Consider the following 22,195-nt stretch of genomic DNA (forward strand, 5'->3'; position numbering starts at 1 on the left):
GGGGCCTCCAGGCCGCACCCGCCGCCGGTTCCCGCGGCCGCGCCGGGGGGGCGGGGTCAGGCGAGCGGCTGCGCATGCGCGGGGCGGGCGGTAGCGATGGCGGCCAGCGCGAAGTCCTTCCTGGCCGACGCGGGCTATGGCGAGCAGGAGCTGGACGCCAACTCCGCCCTCATGGAGCTGGACAAAGGTGAGCCCGCGCGGGCTCCGCGCTGTTGCTGGCCTGGGACCTTTGTGCGGTACCGCTTTATCCATGAGCCGGGGCTGGAGGTACCTGCGGTAATTCCTGCTGTCTCTTTTAGGCCTCAGGTCTGGCAAGCTCGGGGAGCAATGCGAAGCCGTCGTTCGTTTTCCGAGGCTCTTCCAGAAATACCCGTTTCCCATTCTCATCAACTCGGCATTCCTAAAGCTAGCCGATGTTTTCAGAGTGGGGTGAGTATCGCTCTGCTCCTACCCATTCATTCAGGTGTGTGCCTTGGAGTGTCGCTGCATCAGTCCGGGATGTCGTGCTTGCCTGACTGCACCGCTGTGGTTGATCCCCAATCTGTTGCGATTGTGCTTGATTGAAGCTTGTTTTCCACTTCTTTAGTGAGCTTAAGAGGCTGTGAGTGATAACCACACAGTTCCTTTCCTTCTGTCCTGATTTGAGGATTCTCTCCCTGACTGGTTTAAGTTCACTGATGTAAGTTTTGCTCCATAAGCACATGCAAATCGTAACTCCTAAATGAATGAATGATCACATGTGCAAATTTAATCTCTAATAAAGCTGGAAGTATAGCTTTTCCAAGTGCCTGCTGTCTAAGCGATGTATATAATGGAATCAAAGCTGCTTTTTAAAAGCTTACAAAAGGGTATGTTGATGTAATGAAATCTTCACTCTTGTCTTCACAAAGGGAAATAAATTTGCTCAACACTTGGCAGTGGTAATTAGACTTCTCTGTCTTAGTGTTGGATGTGTTCTTTCAGCAGATTTGGATCTCTCTGTGTGCACAAAACAGGCATTTGCCTAAACCCCTCCTCACTAGTGTCAACAGGTTCATTTCTCTGGAATTGGGCTTTAGTTTGACACTACCTGAACTAGAAAATAAAACGTATATATTAATAGTCTCTTTTTTACTGTGTTACTCTACTCAAGTATTTCTAAAGCATCAACATTTCTTTGTTTTAATTTGCTCTCAAAAGTTGTAGCTAAATAATTCAGTATTTAAAGTGCATGAATTTTTCTTACAAAATAGCCTGACAAAGATATGCGTGCATTTTTAACAGGAACAACTTCCTGAGGCTGTGTGTGCTGAAGGTTACTCAGCAGAGTGAGAAGCACTTGGAGAAGATCCTGAACGTGGATGAATTTGTCAAGAGAGTTTTCTCAGTAATCCATAGCAACGATCCGGTTGCTCGGGCTATTACACTGCGGTATGTATGGCATGCATGATTTATTCTAAATCTCATGAATGGTTCTGATTTACTTCAGATCTGTAGGTAACTATCAATGTGCTCATGTGGAATAACAAAACCATGTGTAAGGTGTTGCATCTCAGCCAGGGCAGCCCCTGGTATAAGTCCAGGCTGGGGATGAACAGATTAAGAGTAGCCCTGCCGAGGACTTGGGGATGCTGGTGGATGAAGAGCTGGACATGACTCAGCCATGTGCAAAAAAAAAAAAGCCAAAGGTGTCCTGGGCTGCATCAAAAGGAGCCTGGGCAGTTGGCCAAGGAAAGGGGATTCTGTCTCTGCTCCCCTCTGGTGAGACCCCTCCTGCAGTGCTGTGTCCAGCTCTGGGGTCCTCAGCACAGGAAGGACATGGACCTGTTGGAGGGAATCCAGAGGAGGCAACCAAGATGCTTAGAGGCATGGAGCACCTGTCCTATGAGAAAATACTGAGAGAATTGGGATTGTTCAGCCTGGACAAGAAAAGGCTTCAGAGTGCCCTAATTTTGGTCTTTCAGTCCCTGAAAGGATCCTACAAGTATGATGGAGAGGGACTTTTTACAAGAGCATGTAGTGACAGGACAAGGGGGAATAGCTTCAAATTGAGAGAGAGTAGGTTTAGATTAGATATTGGGGAAAAATTATTTATTGTGGGTGTGGTGAAGCACTGGAACAGATTGCCCAGAGAAGTTACAGATGCCTCATCCATGAGAGTGTTCAAGGCCAGGTTGGATGGGGCTTTGAGCAACCTGGTCTAGGGGAAGGTGTCCCTGCCCAGGGCAAGGAGTTTGGAACTAGATGGTCTTAAAGGTGCCTTCCAACTCAGGCCATTCTGTGAGTGAAATAAAGGAGGCTTTTTATACAATGCTACTAGAATTAAAAGAAAAGTCTTTGAAAGGCGTGAATGATAAGGATTGGTGATAACAAGAACGAGCTTATTAACCACTTATGATGATGAGAATCTTGTGGATGGTCCCAGGCAAAACAGAATTTGCAGTGTTGAAATTTTGTGTACACCAGAGAAGAAAACTGAATCTGTTGTATGCATAACTCAGAGAGTAGCTATATGCAATATATCACATCTTGCCTGGGATACATTTAGACCAAGTGAAAAGGCTTCCTTTTTTGGCAAAATAGTTTTTGTTAACTTGTAACCAACACTTACCTGAACCTTGTTATGTTTGCACCTGTTTTTAATTCAGTCTTGTCCTAGCTAGAGCTGCTAGTTGATCTCTGATCAATAACTTTTAAGGAAGTGCTGTTATATTACTGATTGCTTTGAACTTCTGGGAATCAAGTGGGAAAACAGATAAAAATCAATCGGTCTTCCATGTCACTATCCTGCTGATTTGGTGTCTGTGTCACTAATGCTATCCAACATGATCCTCTTAACTGCATCTTCCAGCCCCTGTGTAGCTGAATTCAAATGTGAAGAGAGGACTCATCTTTCTCTCTTTACATTCTTTTTGTACCTCCATCTAGAACTGTTACTGATTCCACTACTGGGAGATGGGAGGCATTAACAGGGCTTTGATTGATTAGGTCATTTGTCCATTTCTTTTTTCTTTTCAATATTTCATTTGAGATTATGCTTTAATGCCCTGGTGTCTCAGAAATCTATAAATACAATAGGTCTGCATGTTTTTTTTTAGTTCCTGTTCAGTGTTCTAATACAATATTGTTGACTGGCATTGAGGGTTATCTTCACAGACTGCTACAAGTCCCAGGAATCCTCTCAGTTTGCAAAAATACATAAATTACTAAAAAATTCACAGGATGCATCAAATAAAATGTTGAAATAGCTGTTGGTTCAGCAGTTTCAGTTGAAAATCTTGTGTTGTTTTTTTTTTTTGTCCTCCTTGAATAGTGTCAATAAAGAAGAATGTGTTGGAACTAAGAGTTGCTTAAACAAAACATTGTCTGTGGAATTTTATTGCTAGATAACTGTGTAAATATTTCCACAGAACCCTTGCTAAAATTACCATCAGTATAAACCCTACATTTATTCTTCTTTTATCTGGATTATGCTAAATATGCATGAAAGGTATCTGAAATATTTTTGGCAAAGTATAGGTCGATTTGCTACTTTTTTAGCAATTACACAAAAAGTTTGCACTTTTTTCACTAATAACCTTATCTTACATCACTGAAGGATGTTGGAAATAAATCATGCCATAATGAGCTCTTAATTTTAAAGGAGTTTTTGGTAAGTTTCTCACTGTGTCAATTTCAAGCTAAAAGGTATCAAAATATAATTAAATTTGTATCAAACCACTGACAAAACCCACAGGCATTTAATTACATGCTTACTTTTAACATTTGCTTATTTCTGTAATAGTCATGAAAGAGCATATATTTATATAAACATAGCCTTTAAACCAGTCTTTTTAGGTTTCTATTTGATTACATAATTTCTTCATGATCATTGTTCTTCCTGATTTTGCTGTGATTTATTTCTGTAGGATGCTGGGCAGCATGGCATCTATCATTCCAGAAAGGAAGAATGCACATCACAGTATTCGCCAGAGTTTGGATTCTCATGATAACGTGGAAGTTGAAGCTGCTATATTTGCTGCTGCCAACTTTTCTGCACAATCTAAGTAAGAATTTATTTTTTTTTTTCCACTTTTTGATATTGCAGAGAATGGAAACTCCATTAACACTGACATTCAGAAACTATTTTCTGTTGTGCTGTCCTTTATAGCAAAACAATTATATGCAATAGAGATGTAAGGAAATCTGAATACAAGTTCAGCAGATTTTTTTTTTCCTAAAATGGAAAGCTCATAAATATGAGATTAAGAACTGAAATAGCAGCTTTAATAATGAATTATTTTACAGAAATTATGTTAGCCAAATGTAGTGCTGCTTGTCAGTTTTTGAAAGCTTTCATTTTCTCATTTGGTCATGCCTGTATGCATGGTTCTGAAAAGACTTGGGTTTTGGCTGGCACTCTTTCATGTGATTTTTAATTGTTAAAACACGAGGTTTGTTAGTTCAGTTGAATTTGTTTGTTTTTTTTTTTTTTTTAGGTTTTAATTACTTATTTTTTTGTTTTTGATTTCACCTGGTACTTTCTTTTCTCCACAGGGATTTTGCTGTTGGAATCTGTAATAAAATCAGTGAGATGATTCAAGGTACATGTGTATGTTAAATGACAAAGAGGAAAAGCTTTAATTTCTCTGAAAATTCTTCATTACTCATATTTGCATATTAGATAACAGAAAGCTGTTGCCCTTAGATGACTCCAGTTTTTAAATTAACTGATTAATAATCTGTCTGGTTATCTTAAATCCTCCTAAAATTTAAGTTTTCAAAGCACCTGTTTGGTACAGATTAAAAGTCCATGTATAGTGTGATGAATAAACTTGCATAGACTCTCATAGGTTGCTTCAGATGAGTTCATTTGTGTGTTACCTGCAGTGAAGCAAGGAGCAGCTTTCTTAAACAACCATGAAAGTGCTTGATAGTGCTGTCATTTCACACCCAGCTATAGAACATCAATTATTTGAAGCCACTGCAGCTGTTTGCACAATCTCTTTTCAGCAGTGGTAGCAATCCAGATATACTCTGTGCCTCAGAACTGCCAAAACAAGCCAGCCCAAGGACTAACTCTGGCTGTGTTTCTTTCCTTATTGCAGGTTTGGCCACACCTGTGGACTTGAAGCTGAAGTTGATCCCTATTCTGCAGCACATGCACCACGATGCCAGCTTGGCCTCCAGCTCCCGGCAGCTGCTGCAGCAGCTGGTGACATCCTACCCCTCCACCAAGATGGTCATTGTCACCCTGCACACCTTTACTCTGCTTGCTGCTTCTTCTTTGGTTGACATTCCCAAGCAGGTAACTCTTCCCAAGGCATGCCTTCCTCTTGAAGTACAGAGTACATTTTAAAAACACTCAGATTCTGCCTGCTGATCAAAATAAACAGTGATGGCTGTGCTGGGTTGGTTGCTTCTGTGTGCTGGTGAGGAAGAACACCCTGAAAATGCTATTGCTTTCATATTTTTTGGTTCCTTTTCTGGTTCCATTTCCAGGTGACTGTATCAAACGCACTACACCTTTTTAAAGAGTTCCTAATGCATCTTTTTCTAAATCAGAGATTCAAATCAACAAGGATAGATCAGTATGCAAGAAAACAAGCACCCTGACTTTTTCTGAAAAGATTTCAACTTGCATGTGGAAAACCAGGCTTCACTTTGCACTTCTGTATATTGTCTTGGGTTGTGGGTGTGCCTTTTGCCTTTCTTTAATGCAAGCACATGAATATTTCAATAGCATAGAATCCATTTAAAGTGTATTTCTTGGAGAACTTTGAGGAATTTCTATCGGTTCCTTAAATTCAGGACTATAAACCAAGTAAGGGGAAAGCAGTGAGGGAAAAATACAGTTCTTTTAATGCTCTGATAATGAGCTTTGTGGATGTGATTTCTAGAGCAGGTCTGAACACAGTGACACTTGAGACTCATCCAGCTAATCCTTGTAAAGGACTCATGAAGATCTATTTGCTTTCTTTCAGCCCTGTACAGCCATTCAGGCTGTGGCTGTTAGGTAACAGCATTGATCTGTCTGAAACTCTGTGCTGTGGCTCACTTCTGCATTTCAGATGATGCTCCTGATGGTACTGAATCTAAGTCTACTGGAACAACATTAGAACACTTAATGTGCTGCTTTTATTTTTTTTTAATGGCAGTAAACATGGAGATTTAGGCTGTATTTCTGCAGCACAACAGCCAATACTGCATAAAACTGATGTAGCCAGGGTGGGGATGGAGACTAAAAACCATGGCTGACATGTTCATGCTTTTTCAAGTTACTTTTGACTCAGCGTGCTCAACTTTTTTTCCTGAGTGCTTTTTGAAAATACTTCCTTCTAGTAACATCACACTTAAACAACCTTATTTATAGATAAATTTATAGAATTTATTTTCTTGCAGATTCAACTTTTGTTGCAGTACTTGAAAAATGACCCCAGGAAGGCCGTGAAGAGGCTTGCAATTCAGGATTTGAAGTTGTTGGCCAACAAGACACCACATACATGGAGCAGAGAAAATATTCAGGTCTATATGTTTCTTAAGCTAAAGTTTATTATGAAACTTCCCAAGGAGTTGTAAAATTTTTTCCAGAGGAACGATCTGGGAGGTAAAGAAAGGAATAACTTGCATTTCTGTACCCTTAAGTTAGGTTACTCTGCCAAGCAGACTAGCCAAGTATTAATGAGCAGCTCATAGAATGTCTTCAGTTGGCTGAGTTGACACTCAAGGACTGAAGTTGAAGCATTATTACTGATGGAAGGCATGTGCCATGCAGGAGGCTTTTGTACAGTGAGGAAGTAGCTTTTCCATCTGACAAACCCATTTCAGGTAACAGACATGAGAGCTAAATGTTTATACTGCTCTTACCACACTGAGTACACACCAATGCTCTAGAGCAAAACTCTGGCATTTGTCAAAACATGTCGTCCAGCGAGGTGTACTTGAAAGGACAAATGGAATTTTGATTTCATTTCTTAGAATTAATGTTTTTTTTCAATAGGAGCCTTGTGACTCCTGTTGTATCAGTGAGAACTCCTGTTGGACACCAATAATGCTAAGGAAATGACACTTGAAACCTTGCTCTTCAGAGGCTTTTATTTATATAAGCAGATTGTTACAATGCAAAATAATCAGCATGCCTGAAACTGTCTTAAAATCTTTTATAGTATTGGATCAATGAGACCAGATAATATTTTTGCCACTGATTTTTAATTAATGAATGACTTATAATTGATGTTTTCTAGCATCATATAGGACCCACTTTTCTGCAAGCCACATCTTCAGTCCTTTAAACCAGATGCTTGAGAATTTGGCTTTTGATTTTAGTACAGTATTTTCTGAGGGAAAATCTTAATTCTTAAAACTTCTCAGAGAAGTGCAACTAAATTTTTCATACAGATAGCTCATGGGACTTTTACCTCTGTTATTTTTTCCTGCTGATTTTTAGGCACTCTGTGAATCTGCTCTTAACACTCCTTATGACAGCTTGAAAATGGGCATGTTATCTGTTCTTTCCACATTATCAGGGACTATTGCCATTAAACAGTACTTCAGCAGTGCTCCAGGTAAGGAAACTGGATTAGATGGTTACCTTTGGGATTTTAATAGCTTGGTTTTCTGCTGATGATCAGTTTCATCCAAACACTTAGAAAATGCTACAAAAACTATTTTTGAATTTCAGAACACTGAGAGTCAGACTGTGTTCATCATATGTAAACTTAAAATGGGACACTCTTTAGCCATGAAAAATGATGGTTTTGTTGTTTTGTGGGTACTGTGGTCTATGAAAAGGATTTTTGCCTTTTGCCTTTGGGTCTTCAAGTTGTCTTCAAGAAATGTCTTGCCTCTCAAATGGCTGACCTGCATTCAGCTTAAGGTGCTTTGTAACCATGGATTTGCATAATTTTTGAGTAGCAGGAAGGCTTCATGATGTAGGAGTGGGCTGGCATGTTACACTTCCACTCTTGTGGGCTTGACCTACAGCAGCACCAGCTGAACCTTTCTGCTTTGTGACAATATTATGGAAAAATTGTAGAAAAAGTAGACTTATAGAAGTGACTCAAGGTATCTTGTTCTCAAAATTATTATCACGTTCTTTTCTTTTTTTCTTCTTGAAAGCCAGCCTGCCCTAATGAGTGTTATGAACTCGAATACATGGGCTACAGAAATGAAAAAGAAAAAAAAAAAGTACATCCTCTTCAGTCATTCTGGCATGGCTTAAAAATTAATAGACTTACCAGCTTTTTTTAATCAGACATAATATTTCTTAAGGCAATATTTCTCTGAGTCCTGAAACATCAACCTTTAGGTCCAGATGTTCTTTCTCATGTGTCTAACTTGTGTAGTGTTCAAGAATGAGTGAGTCTCTGTTTTTGTCTGAAGAGAGAAAAATATTTTCATCCTGTTGTTTAAACGCAAGAAAAACCCCTGAATCAATATAATTGTTTTGCAGAAATGTACTTAAAGATCTGTGGTATATTTATGGACTGGGCAGCTTCATGTTCAATTTGCCTTAACTTTTATTTAGGAGCAGCAGCTACAACTGCAAGGTCATTTGATTTGGTAAAACTAGCACAGGAGTGCTGTTACCATAATAACCGTGGCATTGCAGCTCATGGAGTGAGAATTCTGACCAATATATCAGCCTCTTGCCAGGAAAAAGGTAAGGGGAAAAAAGGGCAGTGAAGTGGCTCTGTTTACAGTCAGGCTTATGCACTTAACACGTATTAACTCGTCCTGTCTGTGAACCTGGCTGTAAATCTGTCTGATCCCTCATGCTGGTTGGGGAGAATGGGGACTGTAATCGTGTAGGGAATACTCTGTATGGTTTGATGAATGGTTGAGAAGGTTCCATCTTTGTCTCATTTAGAGAAAATTATTGTGCACAATAGAATTTGTGCTAAATGAATGCTTGTTTTACCTTTGCTGTAAGACTAGTGAATTGTTGGTAAACCTTTGAAAGCCCTTTGCACAAAGTCTGTTACAAAATAATAGCAGGGCATTTACAAGTCTTAGCTCTATAAATCCAGAAGATTTATGCATGCTTTCCAAGTGTGGCTGCTGAATAGTTAGCCAAGATATGGAATGGCAGGTCAGAGAACAGAACAGAGAACAAACTAACTCTTTTTCTTTTTGCAGATCTTCTGCCTTTGGAGCAAGATGCAGTTTTTGGCTTAGAAGCTCTTCTTGTTCTCTGTAGTCAAGATGACAGCCCAGGAGCTCAGGCAACCTTAAAGGTGACATTACTGTGGTCTTTCCCTTCACAGCTGCAAGCTATAATAACAGCTTGTATAACAGAGAGGCTGGTGTGCACCACATCCTTTCTGGTGAAAGCATAACAGACTGGAGGGAAAAGATTTTTCTGGTTTGCCCATAATCGGAGTTCAGAGCAGTAGAGAAACTGAGCATAGCTATAGCACAACTCCTCTCAGCTCTAGGATAAGAGGATTGTTGCAGGTGGCAGGGAGCATTCCTCTCAGAGGAACAGCTGTAATGAAACATGAACATTGGATGGAGGTGTTTCTGGAGGACAAAGAGAACTTGCTTTCTGGAGATGGAGATGCAACATACATTATCACAACATTTTTATAAATTATTATTCTTATTTTCCCACATCAGAAACTATCAGTGATTTTTCTAGTTATTTACCTTAAAGGTTGGTGGTGTGAGAGACTACTAATATTTCTTGAATTTGTGATGTGCTTTTGTGCTGGTAGCTCAAGGACAAAGGCTTGGGCTCTTAAAAAAATCTCAGCATTTATAGACTACATAGTTCCGAAGATACCAGATCTGTGTTTCTGCAGTCCTGCTTGCAGCTAAGTCAGTGTGCCTGGCTCTTTTGCTTTTGAAGACGTTGTGCTGATGGTTCCTGTGGATTGTGTGGGTTGCAGATCACGCTGACTTGCATGGTGAAGCTGGTGAAGTGCCGCCCTCACCTGAGCCAGTCCGTGGTGGAATCCCTGCTGGCACAGCTGCACAGTGCCCAGGACAATGCCAGGATCCTTATGTGCCACTGCCTGGCAGCCATTGCCATGCAGCTGCCTGTCTTGGCAGATGGGATGCTAGGAGACCTAATGGACCTCTATAAATTAATTGGACAATCTGCCACAGATAAAAAGCAGGAACTCCTGGTAAGACCTCCCATGATGTATAAAGTCTGTGTATTTTGTGAATGGATTGTATTTTACAAGGCAGCTGAGACATTTGTTATGTGTCCAGGTTGATGTGCCAGTCTGTAGCCACTATTTTCAATTTTGTTTTGACTTCTGACTCCGTATGTCAGTGTTCAGTGTAGAAGTATCTCCTAGATGGAGCTGTACTATGCAGTGTATTCCATTAGATTTTCCAGCAGATGGCACTGCTTAGGCAAAGCTGGCTGTTGAAACTATGGGGGTATCTCTTAAAGTAATGTTTAAAGGACAAATGGCAGCTTGCTCCATTTGTATAGGGTGCTCTGAGGCAAATTACTTAATATCTGTAAGAGAGAAAAATGCTTTCATCACATCTACTTGGAAAAGAATTTGTATTTTAAAAAAGAAATTACAAGCTTTCTGTTAATTTATCTGGAGCATTTGAAATATTTCAGCTAGAAGGCAGAGTAGAGATTCTTTAAATGAAAGTTACTTTTATCTACAAGAAATACTTGGATTGCTGTAACTATTTAAAAGATGTTTGACTGAGAAGTTTCGCAGTTAAAATATACATATGTACTCTTCTATGTAGTTTTGAGCCCAAAATAAAACAGAAATGGGTTTTTTCTTTCTTTTTCTCTTTAGTTACTGAAATATAACTTTCTTCCTTACTCCTCTACTCTCTACTAGGTTTCTCTTGCCACAGTGATATTTGTTTCCAGTCAGAAAGCTTTGTCCACGGAAATCAAAACTGTTATCAAACAGCAGCTTGAGAATGCCTCCAATGGATGGACAGCTTACAGGATAGCCAGGCAGGCTTCCAGAATGGTAAGTGAAAATGCCTGGAGAAAAGTGGTTTGCTGTGATTAAAGGAAGGCCAGGGATTTCTTTGAATTGGATAAGGGGATAAGGAAAATCGTAGGACTTGGGAGGAGGAAGTGAATGGGGGGGAAAAAAGTAAAAATCATTTTCCCTCCTAATTTCTGGGAATGGAGATTGAGATATCTATCATTTGGGACACTCATTCCATCGAAATGTTTTTCTCACTTGTCCTTTTAAAGTATTTGAGAAGGAAGTAAATGATGTCCTGACACTTTCTTGAGCACATACCTAATCTGTATTGTCTTGACTGCTCTTCAGAATGTGAAGGTCATCCTGATGTGTGGTTCTCTTTCCTCAATGTGAAGAAAGGAAGAAAAATATACTGTTCCCCTTTTCCCTTCAGTAAATTCATAGTTGGGGTTAGAATTACACAGAAACCCTAGTATGAGATGCTGAGGTAAATTTCCATGGGTTTTTTTTTCATATTTTGAATTGTTTTGTGTGAGTAAATACTATACATTTTTACAGGCTGGTATTTCTATAAAGTAAGCACTTGTTCTTTTATTTATTATCAAGATTGCCACAATCAAATAACTGGAAAAAGTTTTACTATTTCTGTTTTTAAGCTGGGAGTTGTTCTGGAGTTTTTCCTGTTTCCTTATTTATGTAAGTTTTGTAGAAATCCCCAGCCTTGTTTCACATCCCCCTTCAGAAACATTCTTGTCATTACAGGGCAACCATGACATGGCCAGAGAACTGTACCAGAGCTTGCTGACCCAGGTGGCTTCAGAGCACTTCTACTTCTGGCTGAACAGCCTGAAGGAGTTCTCCCATGCAGAGCAGTGCCTGACAGGCCTGCAGGAGGACAACTACAGCTCTGCACTCTCCTGCATTGCCGAAGCCTTAAAATCCTACCACAAGGGAATAGCGTCACTGACGGTCAGCACACATCCCTCGGGGTGATGGCTCTGGGTGCTGCAGAATGGCTCTGTGGGTTCTGTTCTTAGCTCTCTGAAAAGTTCTGGAATATGTCTGGTCTCTGCCAGACTCTGGTTCTCCTCTGCAGGCATCTCAGTCATAACACACTGCATCTTGAGAGAAAAGATCCTGTAACTCAAGTGATTAGCTAGATTTCTCTTTGTTTTTCCTTCTCCCTCCACCCCTCATTTCCTGCCTTGATCAGTTCATATGAAATCTGACAGATCTTGTTTAATTAAAGTTACAGTACTTATAATTTTCCACTCCTTGCTTTGGGTGAATAAAAGCTATTGTAGTAGTCAAGCCTGGGAATTGGCCTAAATTGGCTGCTGTCTTCTTGAAACATAGAGAAGGATTCAAGTCTTCCTCCCTCCTGCTGAGTTCATGTTGCCTTCTATTTGACAATGTGATCTCACAGAATCCCAACAACAAGCTCGTAACAAGAGGGAAGACAATTCAGTTTCATCCAATCCAACTGGTACCTGCTTTTATGCAAATCAAATACTTTCTGCTTCTCTGAAGTGGTAAAAATACCAAGAAGCTGTGTGATGTCTGTGAACATAAACAAAAAAAAGCATTAATGATTAGGGACCTTCAGTTCCTATTGTAAAGTTGCTTCTTAAGCACAGGCGATCCAGCTTCACATAATACTTTTTCATATTTTAATTTCCATGAAAAAATCTTTACATATAGTTTTCTGTATGCCTTTTCAGTGAAGCTGCTTTGTTTTAGTTACTGGACAGTTAGGGCCACGACAGTTCAGACATTAGTGTTTAATAAAGTTAAGATATTATTATTTATTAATAAAATGTCCCTGAATAAGCTGAAATTACTTAAATTTCTACTTCCTCTGAGGGACCCATCATTCCTGAAGTGTTTGTCTTTAACTGTTGGCCAAGTGAATAAGGCTTTTAATTCAACACTTCAACGTTTCTCTAACATCAAGACACTGAGAAGAGGATCTCATCTAATTAGATGTTAATATTTAATACAGGCAGGAAAATAACTTTCTTAAATAGGCCATACTGTGATCCAGTAAATTAATTACCCGTTCTTTGGAGTTTGGGGCTTTTTTTCTGTTGAAGGATTCCTGTCTTCATCTTTTCTGCTGACTTAAGCTCCTGTTGTACACAGTGCTTTTCTGGGTGCAGTGCCCTCCGTGTGGATGATTGTGGTCCAGAGGAGTAAGTGCAGGTTTTGTAGGTTAGAGGGGAGGAAATTGGGTTTTGTTGCTGACTTGTTGCATCACTCTGGACGATTTCCTAGCCATGCTGGAGTGTATCAGCTGTAAAAGGAGCCACTCACTGCTTGTCTATAGAACTCAGCCTGTCCAAGGGGAGCAGAGTGCCATGAAATGCACGTGACAGCCTTGCTGCTCAAGGCTTTTGCTCTCTTCCCTCCGAGCTTTCCTGTTGCTGCTGTTGCAGTGCAGAGCATGACTCAGCACTGCTGGTACCACAGACCAGTGGTGCATGTGGTGAGCCTTGTGTAGCTCCTGCACTTTGTAGCTGGAAAACACAGTGTCACTAAAGCTCTTGCAGATGTCCAGCCAGCCCAGTTTAGCAATGATGAAATATTCAGACAGTGCCTTGTCGGAAAATTTCTCAATTCCTCCTTGATATACATAAAACTCTGTCTTGCACTGCAGAGTGTTCTTTCATGGGAGTTAGTGCACTTGGGGGAAAGAAGTCCCTCTGCTTTTTGGATAAGAGATTCTCCCTGTGGGAGAACAGAGACTTGTCAGGGAGCATATTGACCACAGTCCCCATCTGTCTTGCTGTGTGCTTGGTTGTAGAGTTAGCAAAGGTTTTGAATGGGTCCTGCTCTTTCTGGCACAGATCATGTGTCTCATTGGAAGCATTTGGTTTATTTTTCACTGCTGGTAATCTAAAGTACATACAAAACTTGAACAAAGCACTTAGACAGCCATTGGTTAAGTAGCACTAATTCCAAATATGTTGATAGCAAGTGGTGGTGTTTGAAGAGCTTGGCTGAGCCAAAAAAATATTTCTGTGACTTCCAAAAAGAATTGCTACTCGTTTATTGCCCATGGCAGATAAGGTAAATTGCAGTATTAATGAGACAACTTATATTTCCATTTACAAGAGTCAAGTCCAATTTGTGCTACTAAAAATGTCTGGATTTTCTGATATGAGTACTTTACTTTTTAAAAGCATGTAGTCTCTGTAGAGCAATTACAGAGTGCAGTGCAGCCCTCTTCCACAGAGGGTTTTTTGAAACCATCCTTGCAAAAGAAGCTGAACAATCCCAGTTAAAAAGGGATATTTTGTGCCCTTGGAGAAGGAAAAGCAAAGTGATAGATAATAAAAGCTTGATGGTTTAAATATGAAATAATTTTATTTTTTCAGTTGAAATCTAGTTCAGTAGTTTAAACTGGATGCAGTGGGCTGATGTTTCCTCACTTTAGTCAGTAGTGGGTCAGTTCTCAGATGTTGTGAAGCTTTGTGAGAAACCACTTAGCTGGTTTTCTGCCAGCAAAGAAATGGTTCTTAGTAAGGTTTTGGGGTAGATTATAACAACTTGCTTTGAGAAGTGACCTGGTGAGGAATAAGAAGCATTGGGGAAGATAGGCATGAGTCTAAGAGAAAGTCCCAGTGCTGCTTTGTTTTTGGAGAGGGTTTGTGCTTCTCAAAATCCAACAGTTTGAGAAAAATAAGTAATGGATTTTTGGCTTAACTAATATCAAACCTTAAATACTGCAGTTTACCCCCTCCTGGATGTCCTAAGCTGTCACAGATGCTTGTCTTCCCTCCTGGAATTCTGTTGGTTACTGTTCTTAGTTACCACTAGACCGTGTCTCTTCATCAAATGCAAGGTTCAGTGCCTTCATAACGTTCCCATCCATTTCACAGTTCCAAAAAAATCACCCCTTCCTCTTGCTGTGGGTAACTTCAGCCAATTCTTTCTCTTCTGGCTGATGCAGAAAATTACTTTTTCAGTCCTTATGTTTCTTGTTTGCCATCTAATTCAGGGTACTTTTTCTTATGGTAAAGACTATCTGGCCTAATGTCATTTGAAGCCTATTGGCTTGGCCTTGGAAAAATAAGAAATAGGTGCCCTAACAGTATTTTAACAGCTTAATTAGACATTTGTTAAAAAGGTGACATGCGTGGAATATGACTTAGTAATTACATAACTTCTATGTCATTTATATTTAGTATGATTGCAATTGTGCTGACTCGTTAAATGTAGTTTTAAAAAAGCAGCTTTTAGAATTGAACTTAAGGATTCAGTTTTCTGGTGAGACTGGTCAGTGGCACTGCAGTGTAATTTTATCATTTTTGCTTTTGACCTAGTTTGCCAACATTCCTATTTCTGTGTTTCAGGCTGCTAGTACACCACTTAATCCTCTGAGCTTTCAGTGTGGATTTGTGAAACTCAGGATTGACCTTCTGCAAGCTTTTTCTCAACTTATTTGTACCTGCAACAGCCTAAAAACGAGTCCACCCCCAGCTATTGCCACAACGATTGCTATGACATCAGGAAATGAACTCCAGAGGTGTGGACGTATCTCCAACCAGGCATGTGCTCCTGTTGTGTGGTTGTGTTTGTGACTCTGGTTTGAATTTTGCTTCTCAGCAAACATATTTGACAAAAGAAATGAAAAGTAGTTCTGAAGTGGGGTTTTTTTTGAATTGTGGACTTTGACTTTCACCTGTAGCTCTGAAATCAGCTGCCTGTAGCAGGCCGTGTTTTGAAGCTGAGCGTGCACGCGTGTTCTCTTCTCCAGTCATGCACACAGCTTCCGAGGATGTGCACTCAAACTTCCAGCAAGGCTTTTTACACCTTGCTCTGAAACACCTCAGACACTCTGAGTACACTAAGGAAGAATATATATAAGGAATAATATATTTAAGGAAGAATGTACCTGAGGATACCTGATTCTGCAACTCCTTTTGCTGAGAGTTGGCAACTGCCTTGGTACCGTACGGAGCACCAAGGATTGCTTCTAAATCCATGTAGTCTGCAAGAAGGAACCAGTGGATGGTCATTGAAAGAACAGTTTGATTTACTGTAGGGGATGGAGGAGGTTGTTGATGGAGTTTTTTCCTTTTGCTTTGTTTTTAACCCAAGGAGATTTTGTTGGTGCGGGAAAAATACCTGTTTAATGCATGGATAACAGTGTGTCACTTTGGTAATCTTTATCTGAGTGAAGAAGTAAGAACTTTATAAATTTTTCTCCAAGATGCCACCTTATTCCTTCAGTGTTGTATGTTACAGTGTAGTGATTTTTTGGATGTGTGAGGTTTAGTTTGTTTTGCTTTGCTTTGTGTTTTTGCCTAGTAACATTGTCTCTGCAGATGAAACACTCAATGGAGGAATTCCGAAACTTGGCTACCCGGTATGGAGATCTGTATCAGTCATCTTTTGATGCAGACTCAGCAACTCTAAGGAATGTAGAACTGTATCCTTTAAAAATCCTAAAGTTTGTCCAGTTTACTTCTCATGTGGACAGCACGAAGCATAAGAATCCTTTTTTGTATGAAGACTGCTATGAACTAATTTTGAAAGTTAATAACATAAAAATTAGCTGCCAATTGCTTAAAACCTATTTGAAAATAAGTATTACCATATTATTGTTTGGAATTACTTGATAAACAAGTTACGACACAAAAATTTGAGCAGCGTATAACTTGGTATTTTCACAGTTCTTGCTCTTTGTTCACTAAATGAGTAATGACTGTAGGATTACTTCACAAAAGCAAGGAAAAGTGCCACTGAATACACTGCATTTCTTGCTTTAGGTGCCAACTTTGAAAATCTTTTAACTCCTTAGTATTAATATCAGACAACAGCAGAGCTGCCTGTTGATTTCACATGCAATAGAAGCTCTGATTTTGGATCCAGAATCTGCAAGGTAGGTTTGATAGTTAACTGCATACTCCTTTTCTGCTTATTAATAAATCTTTGGAGCTTTAAACCTAGGAATTCAGGGAATGTTTAGAAAGTTCCTCAATAGACCTTTCTAATTATATTCTGGGCAGGCTTGAGGATCTGTTGCTATTGTGCTGTACCTGGCAGACTGGGGACTCTCTTTTGGGTTCTGCATTTCATACTGATTTTGCTCTTGAGAGCGCTATAGTGGACTTATCTTAAATATAGACTTGAACTTTTAATCTCTTCTTTAGCCACTTATTTTAATTTTGTCGTTGTGTGTTAGATCCCATACCTGTTGCTTGCACTTGTAAGTGCACCTTAGCTGCCTTCAAAGTTGTGAAAATACATGCACTAAATTAGTTCAAATTTTTAATGTAAAGCCATCACCTCTGGCTCTTTTTCTAACAGTGAACTTAAATCTACTAGAAAACAATGTTGAAATACTGATGAATTGAATCACTGTTTAAAACTCCCAGGCTGAGATTAAGTGGAAAATACTGTGGATAAAATCTCTCCGTGATTTTATAGCTGGTAATGAAAGTGAACATCCTAAATGACTGTAGTACTCATTATGAATTAAGCATTGCTTAGAAGGGGTATTAGTCAAATTTATATGAAGCTGAGTGTCTACGAGATGGACTTCTATTCAAAGGAGGAGATTATGAACTCTGAGGTTTAGTTTTAATTCTGACTGGCATTCTTATTTGTGAGGTTTTCATGACTGTTATAAACTCTGCAGGGTTAAATAAAGGCCTGGGGAAGTAAGTGTGCTGAGTGTTAGACCTGTCACTGCTTCAACTGAAAGGATAGGGACAAGAAGTGGTGAATAAGTGGTAGTTAAGAAAGATTTACATGTAAAGGGTAAGTGCTATAGTGGGAAAATAATTTAAAAAACAGAGTAAACAGTTTGAAAGACATTTCTTAATGTTGTCATGTCTTGTCACGTCTGTTTGGTCATGTGCCTTCCAGGTTATGATGAGGAAGGTAAGTTAGACATAATGAAAAGTTTCATTTTCTTGTTTAGTTTCCAGGAATATAGCTCAAATGGAACAGCTCATGTTGAAAGTGAATATGAAAGAAGAATGATGTCTGTGTTTAATCACGTACTAGAGGAAGTGGAGTCCCTCAACAGGAAATATGCTCCTGTGTCTTACTTGGTAAGTAACAGTTTTAAATCTATATTGTGTAGAGAATGGGGCTAAAACCCCAGAACTCCATATATCTGTGGTTGGCAAGAAACTGGGAAGCATTCTCAGTTACTTAACATTACTGACACAGATGGTCTCTACAGAGACACACTTCTTCAAAAATGCTTCAAGAACCATTTTGCTAAAACATCTTAGTGGTAATCTTAGTGTTCTGATTAAAAATAATCTTTTTCAAATTCCCATCCTAAGAGCACAGCAGATGCTGATAAGGTAACTACAAGTACTGTCAGGTCTCTGTCAGAACCCTCACCACACTCACATGCAAACACTGGAGCACATTCTGCTCCTTTCATGTTCTTGCTGTGAAGGAATTCTCCCACTGCCACACAGCAGCCCAGCTCTGGTCCCTGAGCACAGTGCTTGGTGAGTGTAGCATTTCTCTTTATCAGTGCAGGTCATCAGAGAGCACAGCCTGGAGTGTGCTGGGTGCCAGCAGTGAGCTGATAACGCTCTCCTTCACAGGGCTGCTGGGTTTGGCTCTTACTGCTCATGAGCATCATAAAGCTGGAGTGCATGTTAGTGGGAACAGCGTAGTTTGTTTGTCGTGGCTGGCATCTGTTTGCCCTGTTTCTAAATCCAACAGTCCTTACCAATTCCAAATAGAATCAAAGAGTAAATCATGTAAACCACAGGCAAAGGTAAACCTTGTAAGCTTAATTGTGGCTGGCTCCACACCAAGGGAGCTTGGTGACTTCAGTGGCACTGCTTGTGTTCTTCTGAGCCAAAGGCATGGTGCAGCAGGAAAAGAAAGAGTAGACAAGAGGCTTGAAACTTAATTACTGCATTAAGTTGTGATAGATGTCAGTCTTTTAGCTTGGAGGGGAGTTGTATTTTGAGAGTTTTTGTCTATGAGTGTTTCAAGCATGTCCTGCTCTGCCAACTCTAACACTAGGACTGGAAAGATTTGTCTTTTGCTTGGCCTCCTTGTTTTTTCCAGAGCAGAATACCTCCTTCAATAAGGGGCAGAACATAAACAGAGAGGCTAAATGTAGTCTGTGTCATCTTAGTGGCTGTAATTCTATGACTGTCTTAATGTATTTTTGGACTTAAAATGGAAATTCCTGCTGTTTCAGTATCTCACCTCAAGTGAGGTACTCATGTCTTTTTCCTGTGTCATGAATGATATTTTTTTCTCAATTGTTTTGGCTCTTGTTTCTTGCAGCATACAGCTTGTCTGTGCAATGCTGTCATTGCCTTGTTGAAGGTGCCCCTTTCATTTCAAAGGTACTTTTTCCAAAAGCTGCAGTCTACAAGTATTAAGGTAAGCACTGCTCAAATATGGCCTCAAATTTCTCTTTAGAAACACTTTACTTGATGAGAAAAGCTGTATTGAAGGCACAAAGCTTAAGGATTTTCAGTGAAGATATATAACTGCAAATAGCATTGGGGTTAATGTGTTAGGAGTAACTTGAATAGCATGTATGTATGGTTGTTCAGACTGTCACTTAGGCAAGTGGGATTCAGTTCTTTGATTGCAAAGCCTTAAAGATAAAATGTAGCAGGAATTTTTGTTGATTCTGAGTCTGCAAAGCTAAATAATTCTGGTCCTGGGAGGGCAGCTTTTATAGATTTGTATTGTTTCTTTTTCCTTTAAAAACCAGTGTTCACTATCTTGGAAGAAAATTGTCCTATAGATCAGCTCACTGACTAAGAATGACTGTATATGACTCTGGTCATGGTTTTTTGTTTTACTCAAGTGCTCCTTTTTTCTGGGAAAAGTGAAAGCCTTAAGTTTTTCAATATTTAGTCTTAATGCATTTTGCTTCTTTGTTCAGCTTAATATACTTGTGGTTATACTGTGGAAGATTTTTTTCCACATCTTTTGAAGAAGTGAACATACAAAGATACTAACTGATATTGCTGATGATGTTTATTAATTAATGTAGTAACAAGTCTCTGATAATGTATGTGTTTCCATTTCCTGATTTTCCTACCCAACCTCTCCTTGGAAATTTTTCTATCAGAAGGTGTCCTAGTTTCATCCTTGAATTTTGTTTGCTTTTCTGGAGGCTTATAATTCCATTTTGATCTCTTTACTTGTGTTTCAGCTTGCTCTATCCCCATCTCCAAGGAACCCAGCAGAGCCTATAGCAGTACAGAACAACCAGCAACTGGCTCTCAAGGTGGAAGGAGTGGTTCAGCATGGATCTAAACCAGGACTTTTCCGGAAAATCCAATCCGTCTGTCTCAATGTCTCTTCAGTGCTGCAGAGTAAATCTGGACAAGACTATAAGGTGTGGATAGAACAGAGCTAGGAGGACTCTCAAGCTTTTTTTGCTGTGTTCTGCTGTTCTTTTGTTTGACTCTGGGTAGCAGAATTTCCAGGATGAGATGAATGGGTGGTTCTGTAATCCTTTCACTCCTGCCAGTTGACATTCAAGCACTGGCCAGAGCCAAGCATAACTTGTGGAGGGCATCTGGGATTTTTAAGACTGCAGTATGTCAATACCTTTTTGTAACAGCTCTTCTTCCAAACAAAGAAGCTTTGTCATGTTCAGAACGGGTCATTAGGAATCTGCCTGAGATGAGGGAAACTCAGCCTAGTTGTACATTGTACGAAACTCCTCAGGGAAAAAAACAAACAAATCAGGAGTAAGATTATTCTCTACCATATAGTCTCTAGAATTTTTAACAGTCATTTTAAGGTTCTTTTATTTTGTTTGTGGAAATTGTGGGGGCAGACTGTCCAAATCAAATAGCATCTGAGGAGACACATACTAAATTGAAGTCAACAGTTTTATCAAAGTTTAGGTTCTGCTAACGTGTGATACTTAGTGAAAGGCTGTTTTGGTGGGTTTTGGAGTTGGGTTTTTGTTTGTTTGTTGTTTGGAGATTTTTGAGAGGGAGCAGGAGAAAGTCAATGGCTTGTAAAAGAATGGGACTAGAAAGAGTGTGATGTCTGACTCGCATTACTTTGGGGAAAAGTAGAACCTCGGGTAGAAGATGACTTGGAAGCTTATCAAGCTGCCTCAAGTATGCTCATGTATTGATTTAGGAAAATTAAGGACAGATTTTTCCTTTTTTCTCCCTTCTCCTTTAAATAGAGAGCTGAAAACTTATTTTTGGCAGATTTATGTAAAATGGTGTTTTAACCTTCCGTCTGTGTTCTCAGATTCCTATTGACAACATGACCAACGAAATGGAGCAGAGGGTGGAACCGCACAACGACTACTTCAGCACTCAGTTCCTGTTAAACTTTGTCATCCTTGGCACCCACAACATCACCGTGGAGTCCTCTGTGATAGATTCAAATGGTATTGTCTGGAAAACTGGGCCTAAAACAACTATTTTTGTGAAGTCTCTCGAGGACCCATACTCTCAGCAGGTCCGCCTCCAGCAGCAGCAAGGCCAGCCTCCATCCCAGCAGCAGCAGCAGAGAACTGCCTACTCACGCTTCTGATTCCCTGAAGTGACTCTGTCCTGGTCAACTGGTGCTGCAGTTTTTCTTGGACACTTTTTAAAAAAAATTTTTTTGAAGACTTTTTATTATAACCTAGAAAGTCTCAGATGCCAGTTTGTTGCATTTTAAATTATCTGGGTTAAATTTGAACTTGATTCAGCAGAGGCAGCTGTTCAAATTTGGAGTTGTGCTCTTATTATAAGAACTTCTACCTGATCTCTAACTTCTGTTTACAAACCTGTTCCAGCAGGCTCCACAAACTACAGTAGCAGGGGACACTAAGAGCTTGTTGGCTGGTTCTTTCCATGCAGTTATTTTTTGAAGCACGTAGGTTCTCATGTCAGGCTTACAGGACATTGGGAAACACTTCACTTTGGCTGGTTATACAGAAATGAGTGTAATAACAAGTGTGTATCTTTTAATGTGAAGGAATTGGCAGGAATATCCAGAGATTCTTTTTCTGATGTTTTAATAGCAAGTTACAGTATTTGGATGGTGTATGTATGTTATTACAATTCATCAGCACTACTTAATGCATGCAGCTGAAAGAAAAACAAATTGCACTTCACTTGTGATACCCAGTCATTGCAGAGGGAGAAAACTGCTTGAGGGGTTGCTGTCTAGGGAGTCTTGCAGGGGCAGAATTTTACAGGTGGGAATAATCACTGTCTCTCAGATGATATGGAAGGTATTGCCATGTTGTTTTTAAATTTTCATGCATCTGTATTTCTGAAGGCTTTAGTTTTGTTAGGTTTATTTGCTCTTTTAAGAGGGAAATTAAAATGAATGACAGCTTGCAA

General features: G+C 39.7%; 1 protein-coding gene across 1 annotated transcript; it reads left to right on the plus strand.

Annotated features, from left to right (window-relative positions):
- The first annotated feature begins 78 nt into the window (after positions 1-78).
- Positions 79-22,195, plus strand: INTS7 (integrator complex subunit 7). Its single transcript, XM_014876918.2, has 20 exons — positions 79-187; positions 300-429; positions 1,264-1,410; positions 3,888-4,025; positions 4,516-4,562; positions 5,067-5,266; positions 6,361-6,483; positions 7,406-7,523; positions 8,486-8,620; positions 9,097-9,194; positions 9,849-10,088; positions 10,779-10,916; positions 11,643-11,849; positions 15,236-15,430; positions 16,211-16,314; positions 16,699-16,767; positions 17,812-17,944; positions 19,158-19,256; positions 20,044-20,229; positions 21,108-22,195. The coding sequence occupies exons 1-20, from the start codon at positions 97-99 to the stop codon at positions 21,393-21,395; spliced, it is 2,886 nt and encodes a 961-aa protein (XP_014732404.2). The 5' UTR covers positions 79-96; the 3' UTR covers positions 21,396-22,195.

Source organism: Sturnus vulgaris, chromosome 3 (genome assembly GCF_052056855.1).
Source record: "Sturnus vulgaris isolate bStuVul1 chromosome 3, bStuVul1.hap1, whole genome shotgun sequence".
NCBI classification, from domain to species: domain Eukaryota; kingdom Metazoa; phylum Chordata; class Aves; order Passeriformes; family Sturnidae; genus Sturnus; species Sturnus vulgaris.

Excerpts from the sequence above, each read along its gene's own strand:
- INTS7 (XM_014876918.2), top strand. The coding sequence starts at position 97 with ATGGCGGCCAGCGCGAAGTCCTTCCTGGCCGACGCGGGCTATGGCGAG. Across the intron at positions 9,195-9,848 it reads GAGCTCAGGCAACCTTAAAG|ATCACGCTGACTTGCATGGT; the intron begins GTGACATTACTG and ends TGTGGGTTGCAG. Across the intron at positions 19,257-20,043 it reads TGCAGTCTACAAGTATTAAG|CTTGCTCTATCCCCATCTCC; the intron begins GTAAGCACTGCT and ends CTTGTGTTTCAG.